The 19,393-nt window shown below is 47.8% G+C and overlaps 1 protein-coding gene across 3 annotated transcripts in view; it reads left to right on the forward strand.

The window, feature by feature from the left end:
* Nucleotides 1-19,393, forward strand: part of AJAP1 (adherens junctions associated protein 1) — a 189,029-nt gene that overhangs the window by 69,454 nt on the left and 100,182 nt on the right. For all 3 annotated transcript variants that reach the window (XM_060259498.1, XM_060259499.1, XM_060259500.1), the window contains exon 2: nt 5,241-5,938. In XM_060259498.1, coding sequence (XP_060115481.1) covers nt 5,241-5,938 — 698 coding nt within the window. The remainder of the gene's footprint in view (nt 1-5,240; nt 5,939-19,393) is intronic.

The following is a 19,393-nucleotide window of genomic DNA, read 5'->3' on the forward strand; positions in this document are numbered from 1 at the left end:
ACCTCCCACAGGTCCTTAGTCCTTCACGGTCTCTCTCTCTCTCTCTCTCTCTCTCTCTCTCTCTCTCTCTCTCTCTCTCTCTATATATATATATATATATAATGTTATACAGTTCACCATTCAAAGTTGCCATTTCTTCTGGGGGAACTGATCTCTGCAGTCTGGAGGTAAGTTGTAATTCCAGGAGAGCTCCAGGTGGCACCTGCAGGTTGGTTACTGCAGAGGAGATGCCCTGCATCTTTGTATACAGAGAGACACATCACACCTTCCCAGGCTCCAGGTGCAACCTGGAGCTCTCCTGGAATTACAACTTATCTCCAGACTGCAGAGATCAGTTCCCCCAGAAGAAATGGCAACTTTCCAGCTCAACATTATGAAGATTGTCCTAACTGTTAGAGCGGTTCCTCAGTGGAAGAGGCTTCCTCAAGAGGTGGTGGGCTCTCCTTCCTTGGAGGTTTTTAAACAGAGGCTAGACAGCCATCTGACAGCAATGTGGATCCTATGAATTTAGGGGGAGGCATTTGTGAATTTCCTCCTTTGTGCAGGGGTTTGGACTAGATGACACTGGGGGTCTCTTCCAACTCTATGATTCTATCAGTTCCACAGAGTCTGCAGAACAAGAGTTGAAAATGCCACTCAGGAACAAAAATGAAGCAAAACTCCCTCCATGGATGTGCTCTCACTCAGTCCCTGCCTACTGCCATCTCCCTCTCCTTTGAGAAGAAATTTCAAATTGTATTAAAAGAGTTAGCCTGCGCTGGAGATTGAATCTGACATGCCATTATAGTGACAGCCTGGCCAAGGATTTTTATTAAGGGTGGGGGAGCCTTGCTTTAATGTGCTTCCTGGAAACTTGAACTCCTGCCTTCTCCCCAGCGGCACCCGGGAGTTACCTGCTGATGCACAGCAGAGGGAAGGCGTCTCTGTGTTGACTTGCAATTGCTTTTGCTCACTAACCGGAGCGAGGGATGTCAAACATGAAGCTCGGGGAGCTGTTCAGGCCCTTTGGGGTTCCCAGTTCATTGCGTGGCATGCCTGCAAGGCTCTGCTCGAGATGGCTGAGCCCCCTTCAGGGCTTTGGGAGCAAAGCACTTCGTAGGGGAGGCAGAGGGGTTGACTGACTAATGACTGCCTGGGCATGCTGCGGCAGCAGCTTCTTTCCGTTTCATTGAAATTAGCTGCGCAGGCCACAAGGAGGGTGGTGGGAGTGGGCTTGGCAGCCAAGGGCATCAGGGGAGTGCCTTTAGCTAGCAAAGAGGGAGGTTTTTGTGGCATGGATAGGGTTGCCAGGTCCAGCTCAAGAAATGTCTGGGGACTTCGGGGGGTGGAACCAGGAGACTTTGGGGTGGAGCCAGGAGCAAGCATGACTGAACTCCAAAGAGAGTTCTGGCCATCACATTTAAAGGAACCACACACCTTTTAAATACCTTCCTTCCCCTGGAATTAATGGAGGATTGGGGCACCTTCTTTGAGACTTGGGGGGGGGTGTTTTGAGGAGAGGTACCAAATGCTATGCTGAAAATTTGGTACCTCTACCTAAAAAACACCCCCCCCAAGAGCCCCAGACACCCACAAATCAATTCTCCATTATACCCTATGAGAATCTGTCTCCATAGTGGAATGCCCAGCAGACATTTCCCTCCCCCCCCCCCTGCTTTCTGATGATCCTGAAATGAGAGATTGGGGGATGCCCTGCCCTCAACAGGGGATTTGCAACCCTAGCATGGAGGAGTATGTTGTCAGGATGAGAGTGAGAGGGAAAGATTTCTTTGGTATGTGAGATTTTGGAGGAGCGAGCAGAAAGCCCACCAGGTGTCCTGCTACAGCCTCCCACCCTCCCCCTTGCTCCGTCTGCTACTGCTTGATGGGGTGGTGGAGGACAGTGGAAAGGGAAATTGGAGTCATGCCACTGGCACAACATCACTTCTGGCATATGACCTGAAGTGACATCACCATGTTTATGCGGCATTCTAGGATTCTCCCTAGGGAATCCTAGACCATCACACCTGTGTGGTGACATCAGTTCATCTTATTCCCTGGAAACAATGCTGAGCAACATCCTAAGCCAAGCCCCGCCCTCTCCTTCTCCAATGGCTGGCAACTCTAGCAAGCAGGAACTTATAGGTTGGATGGTTCAATGATGGTGGGGGGCGGGAGCAACAGGTGGGTCTGCAGGAAGCAATGCTGGCTGCAGGTCAGAGGCTTTTTAGGAACAAGTGGAATCATATCAGTCCCTTGTGTCACGTGATCCTTGCTGAGTTGGTAGCTGCAGTACCACCATTTGGCCATCCACAATGGTGGCGCTGTAGAGCAGGAAGGAACAGACCAGCAGCTCCCTCTTCTGGTGAGTTGTACCTTCCGGAGTCTGCAGTATCTTACAGCTTCCCCCACCCGGTATAGGCCTCAGGATGATCAACCCTGCAGTTCATCTTGGGGGAGAGCAGGTTACGACTCGTCTCACTTCTACCGTCTCAGATAAAGGAGCTCAGATAAAGAAGCTGCGTTACTGCTCTGGAGAAATGGAAGCGAAACAGTTAATCTCTAGTCTCCTGGATAATGGTGCTGGGACTGCATTTTCATAAAAGAAACCTGCAGTTCCATAGAGCACTGTCAGGTTCCTGGAAGTCCTAGGGCTGCTTGTGATAGCTCTTTTGATCATGCCAGATCTGATTGTGCGTCATGCCCAGTCAGCAAGCCACAGTGCAGTGATTCTCCTGTCTCATCTAGCTCTATTTCATTTCATTTAAAGAAAAGGTTTTATAGCCCGTTGGACGCAGGTTTATCTCGAGAGCTCTAGATTACGGTATTGGGTAATGAGTCAGCCTGGCTGGTGCTAAGGAGAACCAGGGAACGGCTCAATGAATATTAGACATGAGCGGGAAGTATTTATAGGCCAAGAAGTAATCAGTGGACTTCCTGAGAAAGTGATGCCAGGCTGGGACCTGGGAGGATAATGTTGCCCCTTTGTCTTCACTTTGGAGCCTTTCTGCAAGAGATCACCAGTGCACAATCCGGGAGGTTTTTCTGTTGAGTCCTGGCTGATCCCCACAGAGAGTCCGACTTCAGAGGAAGGAGATTTGAGGTGGGGTAGGTGACAAAGATTTAGAAATGGTCTGGAACCACAAAGCTGAGAAAGGAAACTCTTTAATAAAGGGGTGGCCAAACTGTGGCTCAGGATCCACATGTGGCTCTTTTACACATATGGTGTGGCTCTTGAAGCCCCCAGCACCCTGTTGGTCGACTTGGAGAAGGCAGTTGTCTCTTTAGATCACCTCACCAAGCCAGTTGGTTGCTTGGAAAATGCATTTAAAGTTGCTTCTTTCCACTTCCACCTCCCAGCCCCTATTCCCCGTCCTCTTTCCTGACTTGCAGCTCTCAAACATCTGACATTCATGTCTTGTGGCTCTCAAACATCTGACGTTTATTCTGTGTGTTTCTTACGATAAGCAAGTTTGGCCATGCCTGTTTTAATATATGCGAAGAAATCTGTTCTTTTTCCTGGGAGCTTTGAGATGAGCAAGGCCTCCACATTGTGTTTTAAAAGTCCCACCCCTCTCTCGGCAGAGAACAGGCATGGGGAGGAAGTCTGTGCAAGGGTTTTTCAGATTTACCTCAGCTCACCTTCTATCAAATACTAATAGATCTAGGAGAAGAGATCATGGGTGAGTGGAGTTCTTTCCCTTCCTCCTAGCAGGGAACAGAGGTTTGGAGGACTTTAGACTAGCAAGACTTCAGGACTAATCTCCAGGAAGAAGCTACAGGAAACTCTTACTTGACTTGGCCTGGCCAGGTTAGTGGGTAGAGAAAGGAGGGTTGCATCAGTGCTTAGTTCTTGTGACCCTTTCTTACACGCCCAGGGAAATGCTGATCACCACTTTGGGATCAGTGAGCAGTTTTTTCCAGGGATCCTGGAGGTTTTTGCCATCTTTGGGGCATGGAGCTGGGGTCGCTGGGGATGTGTGTGTGTGTGGGGGGGGGAGGTATTTGTGAAGTTCGTGAGACACTTCGGTGCGAAGGGCGGGGTATAAATCCCAATATAAATAAAATAAATAAATAAATAAAGTTCCTGCATTGTGCAGGGGGTTGGACTAGATGACCCTGGAGGCCTCTCCCATGATTCTATGATCTCAGAATGCTATTTTAAGAAGAGGGCTGGGGAAGGCAGGCAGCTGGCAACTGGCCATTCCTTCAGGGGTGCAAAGTAGTAAACTGTACCTATGGTGACGAGACATGGGGCAGCAGGAGACACAGAGGCAAGGCCTCAGAACTTGGAAAGGAAGTTGGGAGTCCTGACCCTCCCAGTGGGCAATTCCACACAAAGCTCAGGTGATGATGGAGGGCTACTTTGAGAGTAGAAAAAAAGCCTTTTCAGGTGTGGAGAAGCACCTAGGAGGGCAGAGTGGAATAGGGCTGGCAGGTCAGAGGTGAGACGATCTGCCACAATGTCAAGATCTATTCATGCACTTAATGAGAACACTTAATGAACGCACTTAATGAGAGCCAGTTTGATGCAGTGGTTAAGTGCGCAGAGTCTTATCTGGGAGAACCAGGTTTGATTCCCCACTCCTCCACTTGCAGCTGCTGGAATGTCCTCAGGTCAGCCATAGCTGTCAAGACTCACTCCATTGTACAATGCTATCCTGTGCTTCAATGCTATGCTGCGCTTGCTGTGCCTTTGACATAATTGTAACTTGTCGCTTATCTGAAGGGAGGATGGCATGTCTGGAAATTGGCTAGTTGCTAAGTAACTAAGGTCAAAGAGCTGGAGGAGATGACAACCATGAACTGATAGTGGGCATCTGCGGTGATGAGAGCTTAGCAAAAACCCCACACAAAACCCCCGCTTTGCTTGGCATGCTTTGGCTTGAATTATAACAGTCAGGGCAAAGGTTTATAAGTTGGGGGAACTGACAGAGAGGTCAGTTCCGACAATGCATGTGTATGCCCATGAAGCTGGAATAAAGATCTTAAACTTCAACTGTCTTTTCCTTGACTCTGGCAATAGCTCTCGCAGAGCTGTTCTTGAAAGGGCAGCTTCTGGGAGAGCTCTCTCAGCCCCACCAACCTCACAGGGTGTCTGTTGTGGGGAGGAAGGTAAAGGAGATTGTAGGTCTCTGAGACTCTGAGATTAAGAGTGAAGAGCGGGGTATAAATCCAATATCTTCTTCTTCTTAATGGGAGTCTTGTTTGCTACACCAACTGTTTCTGTTTGTCTAACCCATTTCTGTGTCCATCTGCAGGTCAGGTTGCCCTGTACGAAGCCATGCTTGGATTTTAATAGCCATGTTTCGACTTGCCATGGATTTCACCTCCTGCGAATCTCTGAGCCAGGGGCATAAGCTCCGGCTCTTGCAAAGACCTGTTAACTGGTATGAATTTCCCCATAGTTCTTTGTGGCACCTTAAAGCCGGGCAACAAACGAGGAGTCGGGGGCTTCTGGGAAGCCGGGCGTTTCCTTATTTGGAACAGTCTAATGGACCAATGCCCACATATCATTCCAAAAGGCTGCACAAAGCTGTGGACCTCCTCTGGAAAAGCGGGTGGCCTAAGCACTTTGTGGAATCGAACCCTTCCTTGGCAGAGTATCGGGCTTATTTGAAACGGAGGAAAAGGAACATCCAGGGAATCATCAACCCCACGGTGGAGAACGGGGTGATTGTGTGGGGGTCGACGAGCCCTTTGGAGTCCTTAGAAACGGATACACTTCCTCACACCAGCACCAAAAGGAGTACGCCGACCATCACCACCACCACCGTTGTCACCACCACCACCCCAGCTGCTTCCACAACAGTACCACCCAAAGGACCTGGGCCGGGGACTGGCACGCACAAGAACAACCCCGGTACTCGGGTCAGCACAATGGAACCACCTGCCACCCCCAATGGGAACGGGAAAGATGTCGACGTCCCTCCACCTAAGCTACCGGGGGAGACTTCAGGTACACATAAACCTATTTCCTTGGAGATGTGCACGTTCCGTTCTAATAGTTGATGCTTAGCAACCGGGAGATATATTTTAAAAGGCGAGCTGTACTTTTAGGTTAAAAAAAAGTGGTCAGAAGGAGAGAGATGCACCACTGCATAGGAAACTTATGAAAGATAAAGCTGCTGGGTACAAGATCATTACGTATTAAAATCTCACAAAGCAGCTGCAGAGAAACTGACTGCCAATATAATTCCAGCAACCCAGTAGTCTGGTAGGGGCAATTGGATGCTTATACAACCAGCTACACAGTAGCCCAACTTGACCCCACCCATTTCTTAAAACGCTTGGCGGGCACCAAGAACCATGTTGGCATGCAATAGCTGATGGCGGAAAAGCCTGTTCCATGACAATTCCAGTAATTAAAGGGATGTAGCTATTGGGTTATTTTTGCCAATGAGGCCTGGGCAGCTCTCATACATTTCACAGTGCATCATTATAACGTATTTAGGTGGACAATATAATCACAGCCAGGGGAGGGTCCTTTTCATTCCTGCATGTTCACAGGGAACGTATATCGGTTTGGCTCATTGGCATATTAGGCCACACCCCCTGACATCACCATTGTTTTGCATAGGGCTTTTTTTTGTAGAAAAAGCCCAGCGGGAACTTATTTGCCTATTAAACCACACCTTCTGACACCAAGCCAGCCCAAACTGCATTCCTGTGCATTTCTGCTAAAAAAAAAAAAAAAAAGGCCCTGGTTTGGCTCTTATTAATTCTTTCTTAATACAGACATTCATTCAAGAGGAAAAGTGAAAAATACAGCCAACGGCTCTGTGTGTGTACTTGTGAGGAGGGGCCTCAATTTTGTTATTTATATATTCATTAAATTGGATTTTTTTTTTTTACTGCCTTTCCTTGCTTGCACGGGGCTTCAGGGAGTTCCACAACAATTTAACACAATGCAATATAAAAACCAAACCATAAATATACAGTATTTATAACATTCCAAATATTTAAAAATTTTAAGAACAAGATGACTGTACTAGCATAATGTCATTGGGGGAAGGGAGGGTGCCTGGCAGATGCAACAAACCAGGGCTTTTTTTTGTAGTAGGAACTCCTTTGCATATCAGGCCACACATCCCTCATGTAGCTAGGCTTGCAGATTCCCAGGTCCCAGCGGGGGTTCTTCTGCTTTCCCAGGCTCCTTCCCACCCCAGTCAGCTGGCCAGTGGGGGGAAACCCCGCCCCCAGAGGACCATGTGCCTTTCCACCTCTGGAGGCTTCAGTCTCTGATTGAAAGGCTTCCTCTTGGGATGGTTCCTCTTGCCCCAAAAGACCAGCACAACCACGTTTAACTTTAAAAGGGGTAAATTCTCTGAGATGAGGAGGCATGTGAAAAGGAAACTGAAAGGAAAGGCAAATACAGTCAAAACCCTTAGGGAAGCTTGGAGGCTATTTAAAACTACAATCCTAGAAGTTCAGATAAAATATATACCACAAGTTAGGAAAGGCACAAACAGGTATAAGAAAAGGCCTGCATGGTTAACAAGCATAGTAATGGAAGCTGTAAAAGGTAAGAAGGACTCCTTTAGGCGGTGGAAAGCTAGTCTGAGTGAGATTAATAAAAGGGAACACAGGCCGTGGCAAATCAAATGCAAGACTGTGATCAGGCAGGCAAAAAGAAGTATTTTTCTCCCTTTCTCACAATACAAGAACTCGTGGGCATTCAATGAAATTGCTGAGCAGTCAGGTTAAAACGGATAAAAGGAAGTATTTCTTCACCCAAAGGGTGATTAACATGTGGAATTCACTGCCACAGGAGGTGGTGGCGGCTACAAGCATAGACAGCTTCAAGAGGGGGTTAGATAAAAATATGGGGCAGAGGTCCATCAGTGGCTATTAGCCACAGTGTGTATATATATGTGTGTGTGTATATATATATATATTTAAAAAAATTGGCCACTGTGTGACAGAGTGTTGGACTGGATGGGCCACTGGCCTGATCCAACATGGCTTCTCTTATGTTCTTATGGTGTGTCTGTGATACTTTGAAGAAGTTGGCAGCAATTCGTGAGTAGAGAGGCCAATCCCTCGCTTCAGAATCGCCAGAAACGGGGTGCAGGGGGGGAGGGAAACGTCTGCTGAGCACTTCATTACTACCTGTGTGGAGATCGAATCTCATAGGGTATAATGGGGAATTGATCTGGAGGTTTCGAGGGCTCTGGGGGGGCTGTTTTTTTGAGGTAGAGGCACCAAATTTTCAGTATAGTATCTAGTGCCTCTCCCCAAAGTACTCTCCCCCCAAGTTTCAAAACAATTGGACCAGGGGGTCCAATTCTATGAGCCCCAAAAGAAGGTGCCCCTATCCTTCATTATTTCCTATGGAAGGAAGACATTTAAAAAGGTGTGCTGTTCCTTTAAATGTGATGGCCAGAACTCCCTTGGAGTTCAATTATGCTTGTCACACCCTTGTTCCTGGCTCTGCCCCCAATGTCTCCTGGCTCCACCCCCACAGTCCCCAGATATTTTTTGAATTGGACTTGGCAACCCTAGATGTAGCCAATCCTCCTGGAGCTTACAGTGGGACCTGTACAAAGAGCCCTGTAATATGCAAAGGAGTTCCTGCTACAAAAAAAAGCCCTGCAACAAACCATTGTTGGCCTCAATCAAACTTCTGGTTATGTGAGCCCCAGCAACCATGAAAGAATGAGAATGAAGGATCTCACGAGGAAAGGTACCATGCCTGCTCAAGCCTGCAGTGGAAGGTGCAGGGCCATCCCTGATACTAGGCAAACTAGGGCAGGGGTGGCCAACAGTATCTCTCCGATGTTTTCTGCCTACAACTCCCATCAGCCCCAGCTAGCATGACCAATGGCTGGAGCTGATGGGAGTTGTAGGCAAAAAACATCTGGAGAGCTACCGTTGGCCACCCCTGGCCTAGGGCGCTGACTTTCTGGGAGCGCTGAATTGGGCACCCTCCATGTGACTGGGTGATGTTATCAGTTTGGGGGGGGGGGCAGAAATTAGCCTTGCCTAGGGTGCCAGACAGTCTAGGGCCAGGCCTGAGAAGGCGTATTTCCTTTTTGGAATAATAGTGGGATATGCCCATAGGGTTGCCAATTTCAGGTTGGGTAATTTCTGGAGATTTGGGGGTGAGGGTTGGGTTTGAAGAGGAGAGGGATCTCTGTGGGGTAGAATGCCACAGATGACATCTATCAAAGCATCCATTGTCTCCAGGGAAGTACCTCTGCGCTCAAACCATTTCCTGATATTAGGGTTGCCAACTCTGGCTCGGGAAATTCCTGGAAATTTTGGGGGGGTGGAGCCTGGGGCAGGTGAGATTTGGGGAGGGGAGGGGTTTCAGTGGGATATGAAGTCATAGATTCCATCCACCAAAGCATCCATTTTCTCCAGGGAAGCTGATCTCTATAGTCTGAAGATGTTATAGTTCCAGGAGATCCTGGTCAGTGCTTGGATCAGAGACCTTTGGGCATCCCTGTGAATCCTGCCTTGTATTCCATGATAAAATAAAGGTGAGGTTTCCTTCCTTCCTTCCTTCCTTCCTTCCTTCCTTCCTTCCTTCCTTCCTTCCTTCCTTCCTTCCTTCCTTCCTTCCTTCCTTCCTTCCTTCCTTCCTTCCTTCCTTCCTTCCTTCCTTCCTTCCAAGGGATAGTTATCATTCCAAATTAAATGGTTGTAGGAGCTTCAATGTAATGTCAGATATATATCTTCAGTGCCCCTGGCCTGTTCAGTTATATTCTGCAGTTGACTTCAAGCATGCCAACACTGAGTTGCCAGCTCTGGATTGGGAAATACCTGTAGATTTTGGGGGTAGAGCCCAGGGAGAGTGGGGTTTGGGGAGGGACCTCAGCAGGGTACAATGCCATACTGTCCACCTTCCAAAGCAGCCAGTTTATCCAGGGGAACTGACCTTGGCTATCTGGAGATCAATTGTAATAGCAGGAGATCTCCAGGTGCTACCTGGAGGCTGGCAACCCTATGCCAACAGCCTGGCTTGTGAGCATGGAGCAGAGCAGGCAGAGCTGCCAATCATTTGAAGCAAGACATTCAGCATCCCATTTGTCATCTCTGCCTTCTCTTTACGGAAATGCTCCTCGAGTGTTTTTGAGCATTTTAAATGTTTGGCTGTCAAAAGTTTGCATGCCCAATGAGGGAGAACCTTTCAGCAAACAGTTAAGCAAATGGCATGGAAATGAAAAACGTTTCCCTGCTTTTAGTCCCAGCCTGGGACTTGAATTGCAACTCAGAGAGAGCATGTACAAAACTCCTGGAGGCTGATTTTTCTCCCCCCAGCTCTTGTAAACTGTCTGACCCAAATGAACTAAAACGTAAACAGAGCTGCTGCTGTATTCTGTGAAAGCACTTTCCGGCAGCCTGGTTAGCATTTAGAGTGTGGGGTTAAGGTGGAATTCTAACCAATCATGCACACTTACACTATGAAGAAAGGGATTCTCTTTGAGCTTTGATGCATTTGGATCAGGAAATGTCTGAGAGTGCAATCTGCTCAGAATCCTATGGACGTATATTCTGCTGGAAAGCAAGTCAGCTGTGGTGCAGTGGTTAAGAGCACTGGACACTAAACTGGAAAACTGGATACAAACCAGGGGGTATGTGTGTGTAGAATAAACCTAGCAGGAACTCATCTGCATAATAGGCCACACCCCCTAATGCCACCATTGTTTCACACAGGACTTTTTTGTAGAAAAGGCTTAGCAGGAACTCATTTGCCTATTAGCCCACACTCCCTGATGCCAAGCCAGCTGGAACTGCGTTCTTGTGCGTTCCTGCTATATATAAAAAAACCCTGGATACAAACAGATTGCTATTCCAACTAATGCCTGTCTGTGTGTGCATGTGCGCTCGTGCACATCAATTGTGTATGTGGTATTAAAATGATGTAAGATATACCAATTGCCATACAAATGCTGGAATGAAACCCAAATGGGACATTCTCCAAGAAAAATGGAGGATGGACAAGCTCTTCCCAGAGATTCATGGATATTCAAGGAGAGGAATACAAAATAGATAATGGTTCATCCCTAACTGGACAGCAAGTTCAGTAAAGGGTGCACTAGGCAGTCTTTCATGGATATTTGTCTGCCCTTTCCGGTCTCAGGACCATGGAACCATAGAGCTGGAAGGGGTCTTATAGGCCAACTAGTCCAATCAGCCACCTAGACTAGTGCAGGTAACCCAGATAACACCATCTATGACAAATGGCTGTCTAATCTCTGCTTAAAGACCTCCAGTTAGGAAGAGCCCACCAAACACAATCCAGGAAGGAAGTGGGGAGGAGGCAGCGGCATGGCTGCTCTTTCAGCAGCTGACTCACCTCTGCTTCCCTGGTGCTGCTGTTCTCGTGAATTAAAATTGTGATGAAGGAACGAGGGAGGAGACAGGGGGGTGGGGCGTGGTGCTGCGTGGCACCGCGAGGGTGGAGGCTGCCTGGGGCTGGCCCTGCCACCTTGGACAAGCTTCTAGCAATCTCTTTCAGTCAGAGTGTGGTTCTGCTGTGTATACCACCACCCAGGTCCTGCCTTCCCGCTCCAAGCCAACCCCAGGTTCTCCTCAGCCCAGGAGTCCCAAACCTGGCCATGTGCATCCACTTCTCATTTCCTAAGTGATCTCCCCAACTCTCATAGAGACGTTTCTTGAGAGTGGCCTGCCAGTCAAGAAAAGGATCACAGTTGATAACGGAGTAGGAGTTGCAATGAAATGTCCAGAAAATGAACAAACCGAGATTCTTCCTGACGATTTATTCTATCATTTTACAGACAAGTGCCCTTTAAACTCTGGAGGTTTAAAGGGCACTTGTCTGTAAACTCAGTAAATATGTACCGTGTCGGCATAATCGAATGTAAGCACTGGGCTCATTCCTTGCGATGATCCCCACCGCTCTCATTTGCTCAGCAGATATGGATGAGGAAGTGGACTTTCCATTTACTGCAAATTATGTTTGCTATTTCTAAAGTTAAATTGGGAAGCTGCTTGGTGCACTCTGAGTAAATTAATTCACAGAACATTGGTTGGGACTTGTACGGCAAGAATGATACTCATCTTTTAAAAAGACAGAGAGAAAGGAATTATGGGATTTTGCATTATAATCTAGACCGAGATTAATTTCTCTAATGGACTCATCTTTTGAAAGAGTACATATTAACTTCTTCCTGTCTTGGAGGCCAAAACGAAGACACTACAGAAACCGCATGGCTGCCGCTGAAACTGGCAACCCTGTGTCGCCTCCTTGTCTCTCCCCCACTAAATCCTAGTACTACAAAACATGATGAGGTGCGAGTTTTTAAACTAGGGTTCCCAGACTCCTGGTGGGGGCAGGGTTTTTCCTTATTTCGGGGCCTCCAACCCACTGCCATGGAACTGGCTGGTGGGGAGAGCCCCACCCCAAAGAGCACTGGCGCAATGATGTGCCCAGAATGCTGGTATCACCCAGAAATGATGTTAATGCAGCGGGCGCATTGTGGGAGGGGGATACTCCAGCACAGGGGTGGCCAAACTTGCTTAAAATAAGAGCCACATAGAATAAATGTCAGACGTTTGAGAGCTGCAAGACGTGAACATCAGATGTTTGAGAGAAGGAAGGAAGGGATGGAATGAAAGCAACTTTAAATGCATTCTCCAAGCTGCCAGCTGGCTTGGCTAGGAGAAGTGATTTAAAGAGAGAAATGCCTTCTCCGAGCCAGCTGACAGGGTGGTGGGGGCCTTGCGAGCCACACAATATGAGCTAAAGAGCCACATGTGAATCCCAAGCCGCAATTTGGCCCTGCTCTAGCATTTGGGGAAAACTCTATGACCTACGATCACCTCCCAGAATCCAGGTAAGACCTGGCAACCCTATTTTAAACAATGAAACAGGATGGTGGCATCATGTGGTGACATATCCAGGGATGGATTGTCCATTTAGCTCACTGGGAAAGTTCCAGGCGGAACTGGAGAACTGCTGGCTTCCATTATCAAATAGAGACAAGCCCTAAAAGTTCGGCTTCAGACCCGTCAGTAGAAATAGTGATCACTGTCATCTCAGCAGCTTTCTCCTCCCACAACTGGGTGATTTGATGCTTATTACTAACTATTACTTTTGGCCAGGTATGAGCGGAGGAATTCTGGAGCATCACAAGGCTTCCAGCATCACAAGGGCCACACCCACTGGGCCGCTTCCTGGGCCATTCTAACTGCCTGTCCCACTCCTGGTTACATGACAGTCATGTATTCTGATAGCCACCTCTGGCCCCCATCCATGGATAGCTACAAGAAAGAGCCCAGGGACCTCAGCAGTGGCAGTTGCTGAAGAGCCCAGGGATTGTGGCAGCAATGAAGCAGCTGCTGCTGGAGAGTCCAGGGGCTGTGCTAGGCGGCGGCTGCCACAGAGCCCAGGGGCTGCAGCAGTGACAAAAGAACCTGGGAGCTATGCTGGACTGGGCAGTGGCTGCCTGAGACCCTGGGAGCCAGGTTGGGGCCAGCAGAGCTGCTGGAGAGCTTGGGGACCACAGCAGTGACAAAGCAGCCCAGGAGCTGTGCCAGGCTGGATGGCAGCTACCTGAGAACCTGGAGACTGTGCTGAACCTGGCAGGGCCTGGCAATGGCTGCCACAGAGCCCAGGGATCATGCCAGGCTTGGAGATGACTGCTGAAAAGCCCAGAGCCCTTGCTAGGCTCAGTGAGAGAATGGGGAAGGGAGATGGTATTCCTCGCCCTGCAGAAAGGAACGGGCTCCTTTAGAGAGATGTGTAGGACCCAATTTTAGTGAAGGATCCAGCACTGGCTGAGAGGTTGGGTTAGGGTTGACCCAGGTAGGGGCAGGGGATCCCCCAGTTTGAAGGCCTTCCCCCCGCTTCAGGGTCATCAGAAAGGAGGGAAAGGGAAATATCTGCTGGACACTCCATTATTCCCTATGGAGACTGATTCCCATAGGGTATAATGGAGAATTGATCCATGGGTATCTGGGGAACTACATTTGCAGCATAGCATCTGGTGCCTCTCCTCAAAATACCCTCCAAGTTTAAAAAAGATTGGACGAGGGGGTCCAGTTCTATGAGCCCCCAAAGAAGGTGCCCCTATCCTTCATTATTTCCAGTGGAGGGAAGGCATTTAAGAGTGGTCCCTTTAAATGTGATGGCCAGAACTCCCTTTGGAGTTCAATTATGCTTGTCACAACCTTTTCCTGGCCCCACCCCTAAAGTCTTCTGGCTCTACCCCACAGGCCTCAGATATTTCTTGAATTGGTCTTGGCAACCCTAAGTTAGGTGGTGAGACTAGGCTGTGATCACACCCATTCAATAATGCACTTTCAATCCACTTTCAGTGCACTTACTGTGTGAGCTGGCAAAATCCAGTTGGAAAGTGCATTGAAAGTGGGTTGAAAGTGCACTACTGAGTGTGTGTGATCCTAACCTAAGAGAGGGCTAAAATGACCAGACTTAGGCTATCATACTTGTGGTCACATGATGAGAAGCCACAGGAAGAGAAGACAAGACAGCAATGCTAGGGAAAGTGAAAGGCAGCAGGGAAAGTGAAAGCCTCCACATGAAAGGGATGGAGCCAATCAAGGAAACCACAGCTGTCAGCTTGCAAGACTTGATCAGGGATGCTCATGATAGGACATTCGGGAGGTCATTAATTCATAAGGGTGCCATAAATTGGAAGTGACCTGATGGCACTTAGCATACACAATAAAGCTGAGAAGTGCAGAAGCCTGCTAAGGGCTTCAGAAGAACCTTCTAGGCATGGCAAGGGTCAAGCAGCAGCTCGAAGGGTCCCACACCTGATCCTGAAGCATTTGCTGCCTGCTGGGTCACTGTGGGCTGATTGAGGACTGGAAACAGGGTCGCCAATCCCCAGATGGGGGCAGGGGATCCCCTGGTTTGAAGGCACTTCGGGGTCATTGGAAAGCAGGGGGGGAGGGAAATGTCAGCTGGGAACTGTTATTCCCTATGGCGACTGATTCCCATAGGGTATAATGGATAATTGATCTGTGGGTATCTGGGGCTCTGGGGGATGTTTCTTTTTAGGTAGAGGCACCAAATTTGCAGCATAGCATCCAGGGCCCTTCCCCAAAATACCCTCCAAGTTTCAAAACAATTGGACCAGGGGGTCCAATTCTATGAGCCCCAAAAGAAGGTGCCCCTATTTCCAATGGAGGGAAGGCATTTAAAAGGTGTGCTGTCTCTTTAAATGTGATGGGCAGAACTCCCTTTGGAGTTCAATTATGCTTGTCACACCCTTGTTCTTGGCTCCACCCCCAATGCCTCCTGGCTCCACTCCCAAAGTCCCCAGATATTTCTTCAATTGGGCTTGGCAACTCTAACTGGAAAGGATAATCCAGCTGGTTCCGCCTCTTTTTAGACGCAGGCCATTCAGACGGTGAGATTTGCTGTTGGGGTCGTGATTGACTTTGGGGTGGTCTGGGGGGGAAGGGCAAACGGAAAGTGCTCCTGAAGATGGATTCCAGCTGCTGGCTGTGGTAACCCCTTCTCCTGTCTGAGGACCTTGGGGGAGGCGCATGTTTTTCTCCACCATGTGAACCTTGGCAATGTAGGTTTCCTCCGCCCAGCTCTGTTGCTATTAGCAACGTGTTTCGACGTGAGCTCGAAGTGGAACGGGATCCACCCACACACATTAATGCTGAGAAAACACCCGTGTATCCTTGGGAATAAACCAGAAAGGGCAAATCTTTCAGAGCCCTTCTGAGCAGCCAGGCGCAGAGAGAAAGGCACAAGTTGCTAGACTTTTCTCCCAGAGTCTGAGAAAATGACAAGGCTTTTCTTCTTTGCTTGCTTTTTTTTTCTTTTAAAAAAGAAAGCTTCATTTTAGAAAAAAAAAACCCTTTCTGTTACAGCAGATATATGCATTATTTACAATCTGACTTCACTCTGCTGATGTTACAACTTTGTGCATTTTATTCTGTTACTGCACCACAAATGCACTCTGTAGTACTGTGGATGGCATAAGAAACCAACCAGAGATCCCAGTGAGCCAGAAGTATCTCCCTGCAGCAGAGTCATCCCTCTGCATCCCTGTATGACTCACTGCTATGGCCTTATCCCCTTTGAGTCAGCTTTCTTTGGATGTGCAGGATCTTTATCAGTTGTGATTGGATTGCTCAGTTTCTTCTGAGAAGAGATTAGGCAGATCTCACCAGAGTTTGCCTGTTGCATCTCTGTGTGAGTCACCGGTCTGGGTTGGGCTCTTCCTAGTCAGCAGGTACACAGTAATCTTGCAGATATGTGCGGTGGGCTTCTGTAAGGGTAGAGAGTTTTTCTCTTATGTTTGTTTAAAAGAAACCGGTTGGGATTTCTTCAGCTATCAGACATTAGAAGGGACTCATTTTTAAACCCCATTAATTGATATTAATAAGAAAGAAATCCCCCCTACTTTATTGTTTCTACCATATACAGAGGGCCTAGGGTTGCCACCTCTGGGTTGGTAAACACCTGGAGATTTTGGGGGTGGAACCTGAGGAGGGGAGGGTTTGGGGAGGGGGAGAGACTTAGAAACATCAATGGGTATAATGCCATAGAGTTCCAAAGTGGCCGTTTTCTCCATGTGAATTGATCCCTGTCACCTGGAGATCAGTTATAGTATCAGGAAATCTCCAGCCAAAATTTGGCAGAGCTCACAAAGAGTCTGCCTGCTGCATTTCTGCGTGAATTACCGGTCTGGATGTCACTGGCCTGGAATTGGATGTTGGCAACCCTAAGAGGTCCCTCTGCAGTGTTGTGCTAATCAGCGTATTTGAGTGACTGGCCCAAGATCATGAAGCCGACCTTCCCGGCAAAGTGGGGAATCAACCCGGGGTTTTCTAGATCCTTGTTGGACACTTTGGCTGTTCCTCTGTGCTGGCTGAAGGTCTCCCATATCAGGCAATGGGTGTGGATTTGAACTTTAAAACAACCTGGGTACTCAGGGAGGCTGATTTAGCAATAGCTGTAGGGGAAAAGGATTAACTGATACCTCCCTAGTGGTTAAGAGTGCAGACTCAAATTTGGGAGATCCAAGTTTGATTCCCTACTCCTTCACATGCAACAGCTGGGTGACCTTGGGTCAGTCAGTTCTCTCAGAGCTCTCTCAGTCCCACCTACCTCCCAGGGTGTTTGTTGTGGGGAGAGGAAGGGAAGGTGATTGTAAGCCACTCAAAAACTCTGAGTGAATGATGGGATATAAATCCAATCTCTCTCTTTTCTTTCTTTCTTTCTTTCTTTCTTTCTTTCTTTCTTTCTTTCTTTCTTTCTTTCTTTCTTTCTTTCTTTCTTTCTTTCTTTCTTTCTTTCTTTCTTTCTTTCTTTCTTTCTTTCTTTCTTTCTCTCTCTCTCTCTCTCTCTCTCTCTCTCTCTCTCTCTTTCTTTCTTTCTCTCTCTCTCTCTTTCTTTCTTTCTTTCTTTCTTTCTTTCTTTCTTTCTTTCTTTCTTTCTTTCTTTCTTTCTTTCTTTCTTTCTTTCTTTCTTTCTTTCTTTCTTTCTTTCTTTCTTTCTTCATCATCACCATCTTCATCATCATCTCCTCCTCCTCCTCCCTCTTCCTGTCTCTCGGTCTGCTTTTCCCCTGCATCCTGATCAGAATGACATTGGCGTTGAAACAAAACTCAGAGGAATCAGCCCCTTTCTTCAAACAAATCTGTAACTCAAATCTGAGATCCCAGCTAATACTCAGACTTCCATTTCACCCATCCCAAAGTTGGTGATATTCATTCTGAACTGTTAACATTGCATTACGGGGACCATTGCATTCTGCCAGGCTATTTGTAACCAAAAGAGCACGTGGCCTCATTTCTTCAAAAAAACCCAGTGCAGGATTGTTTATTGGAGGGCGGATAAATGCAGCGGGTGTGGAAGGGCTATCAGCCGAGTGCAATTGCGTGTGAAGGAAGCTCCGACTGTGTTCTATGGAGTGCGAACATGATAATGCATTCCTGAGGTCGACCCTGTCGTTACCTGTGGAATCTTAACAGGGATGAATCTTTTTTACATTTTTCCAAAGGTTTCCTCCTCCTTTCCTGAACTCAGGCTGTTATTTTTGGCTCTTTTCCAAATGTGTACAAAGACTTTTTGCTGCCATTCTCTGTGTGTGTGTGTGTGTGTTCAGTGCCTCCTGATCCTAGGGTTGCCAACCCCCAGGTCGTATAAACCCAGAAAGTGGGAGGGAATGCAATAAAGGATACTATGCTAAAAAAGCCAACAGCTGTTGCCAGGGGTGGAATTCTAGCAGGAGCTCCTTTGCATATTAGGCCGCACCCCCCTGATGTAGCCAATCCTCCAAGAGTTTACAGGGCTCTTCATACAGGGTCTACTGTAAGCTCCAGGAGGACTGGCTACATCAGGGGGGTGCGGCCTAATATGCAAAGGAGTTCCTGCTAGAATTCCACCCCTGCCTGTCGCGGACTCAAATTACTAGGAAACATATTAGAATATTGAAATTGCTTCCACTCTGTATTGATCTAATGTATGTACTCTAATAACACATACACATACCACTGTAATTCAATTCATTGCATAAAGCAGGCTAACCACCATGTACGAAAACATTATCCAAAACATTTACAAGAAGAAATAACGTCCTAATTTCCAGTAGCACACAAACAGTCCTCAGTCTCCTGCAGAAATTCTTTTCCTTGTAAGTCGATGGAGCAAGCGGAGCAGATGGGAGAAAAGGCAGCTTGAAACCTGGTATGGCCCAATCCTGTCAGATCCTGGAAGCTAAGCAAGGTCGGCAATTGGATGGAAGGCAGCCAAGGAAAAGTGCAGAGGCCTCTGCTTCTCGCTTGCCTTGAAAGCCCCTTGCTGGGGACACCATAAGTTAGCTGTGACTTGAGAACACTTTCGACCAGGGGTTGCCCAAACATGTGGCTCTTTCATACATATTGTGTGGCTCTTGAAGCCCCCACCACCCAATCGGCTGGCTTGGAGAAGGCATTTGTCTCATTAAATCAGTTCTCCATTTTGGTGTAGTGGTGAAGTGTGCGGACTCTTATCTGGGAGAACCAGGTTTGATTCCCCACTCCTCCACTTGCAGCTGCTGGAATGGCCTTGGGTCAGCCATAGCTATCGCAGGAGTTGTCCTTAAAAGGGCAGCTGCTGTGAGAGCCCTCTCAGCCCCACCTACCTCACAGGGTGGCTGTTGTGGGGAGAGAAGATACAGGAGATTGTAAGCCGCTCTGAGTCTCTGATTCAGAGAGAAGGGCGGGGTATAAATCTGTCTACTTCTTCTCTGAGCCGAGCCAGCCAGTAGCTTGGAGACTGCATTTAAAGTTAAAGTTGCTTGCTTTCCACCTCCCACCCTCCCCATCTATTTGCTGCCTTCCTTCTTTGCTGTCTTGCAGCTCTCAAACATCTGACATTTATTCTGTGTGGCTCTTATGTCAAGCAAGTTTGGCCACCCCTGCTTTAGACACATTCACAAAAGTTTCAGGAAGGTAGCCATGCTGACCTGCGGTA

The sequence above is a fragment of the Heteronotia binoei genome, chromosome 18 (assembly GCF_032191835.1).
Source record: "Heteronotia binoei isolate CCM8104 ecotype False Entrance Well chromosome 18, APGP_CSIRO_Hbin_v1, whole genome shotgun sequence".
NCBI lineage: Eukaryota > Metazoa > Chordata > Lepidosauria > Squamata > Gekkonidae > Heteronotia > Heteronotia binoei.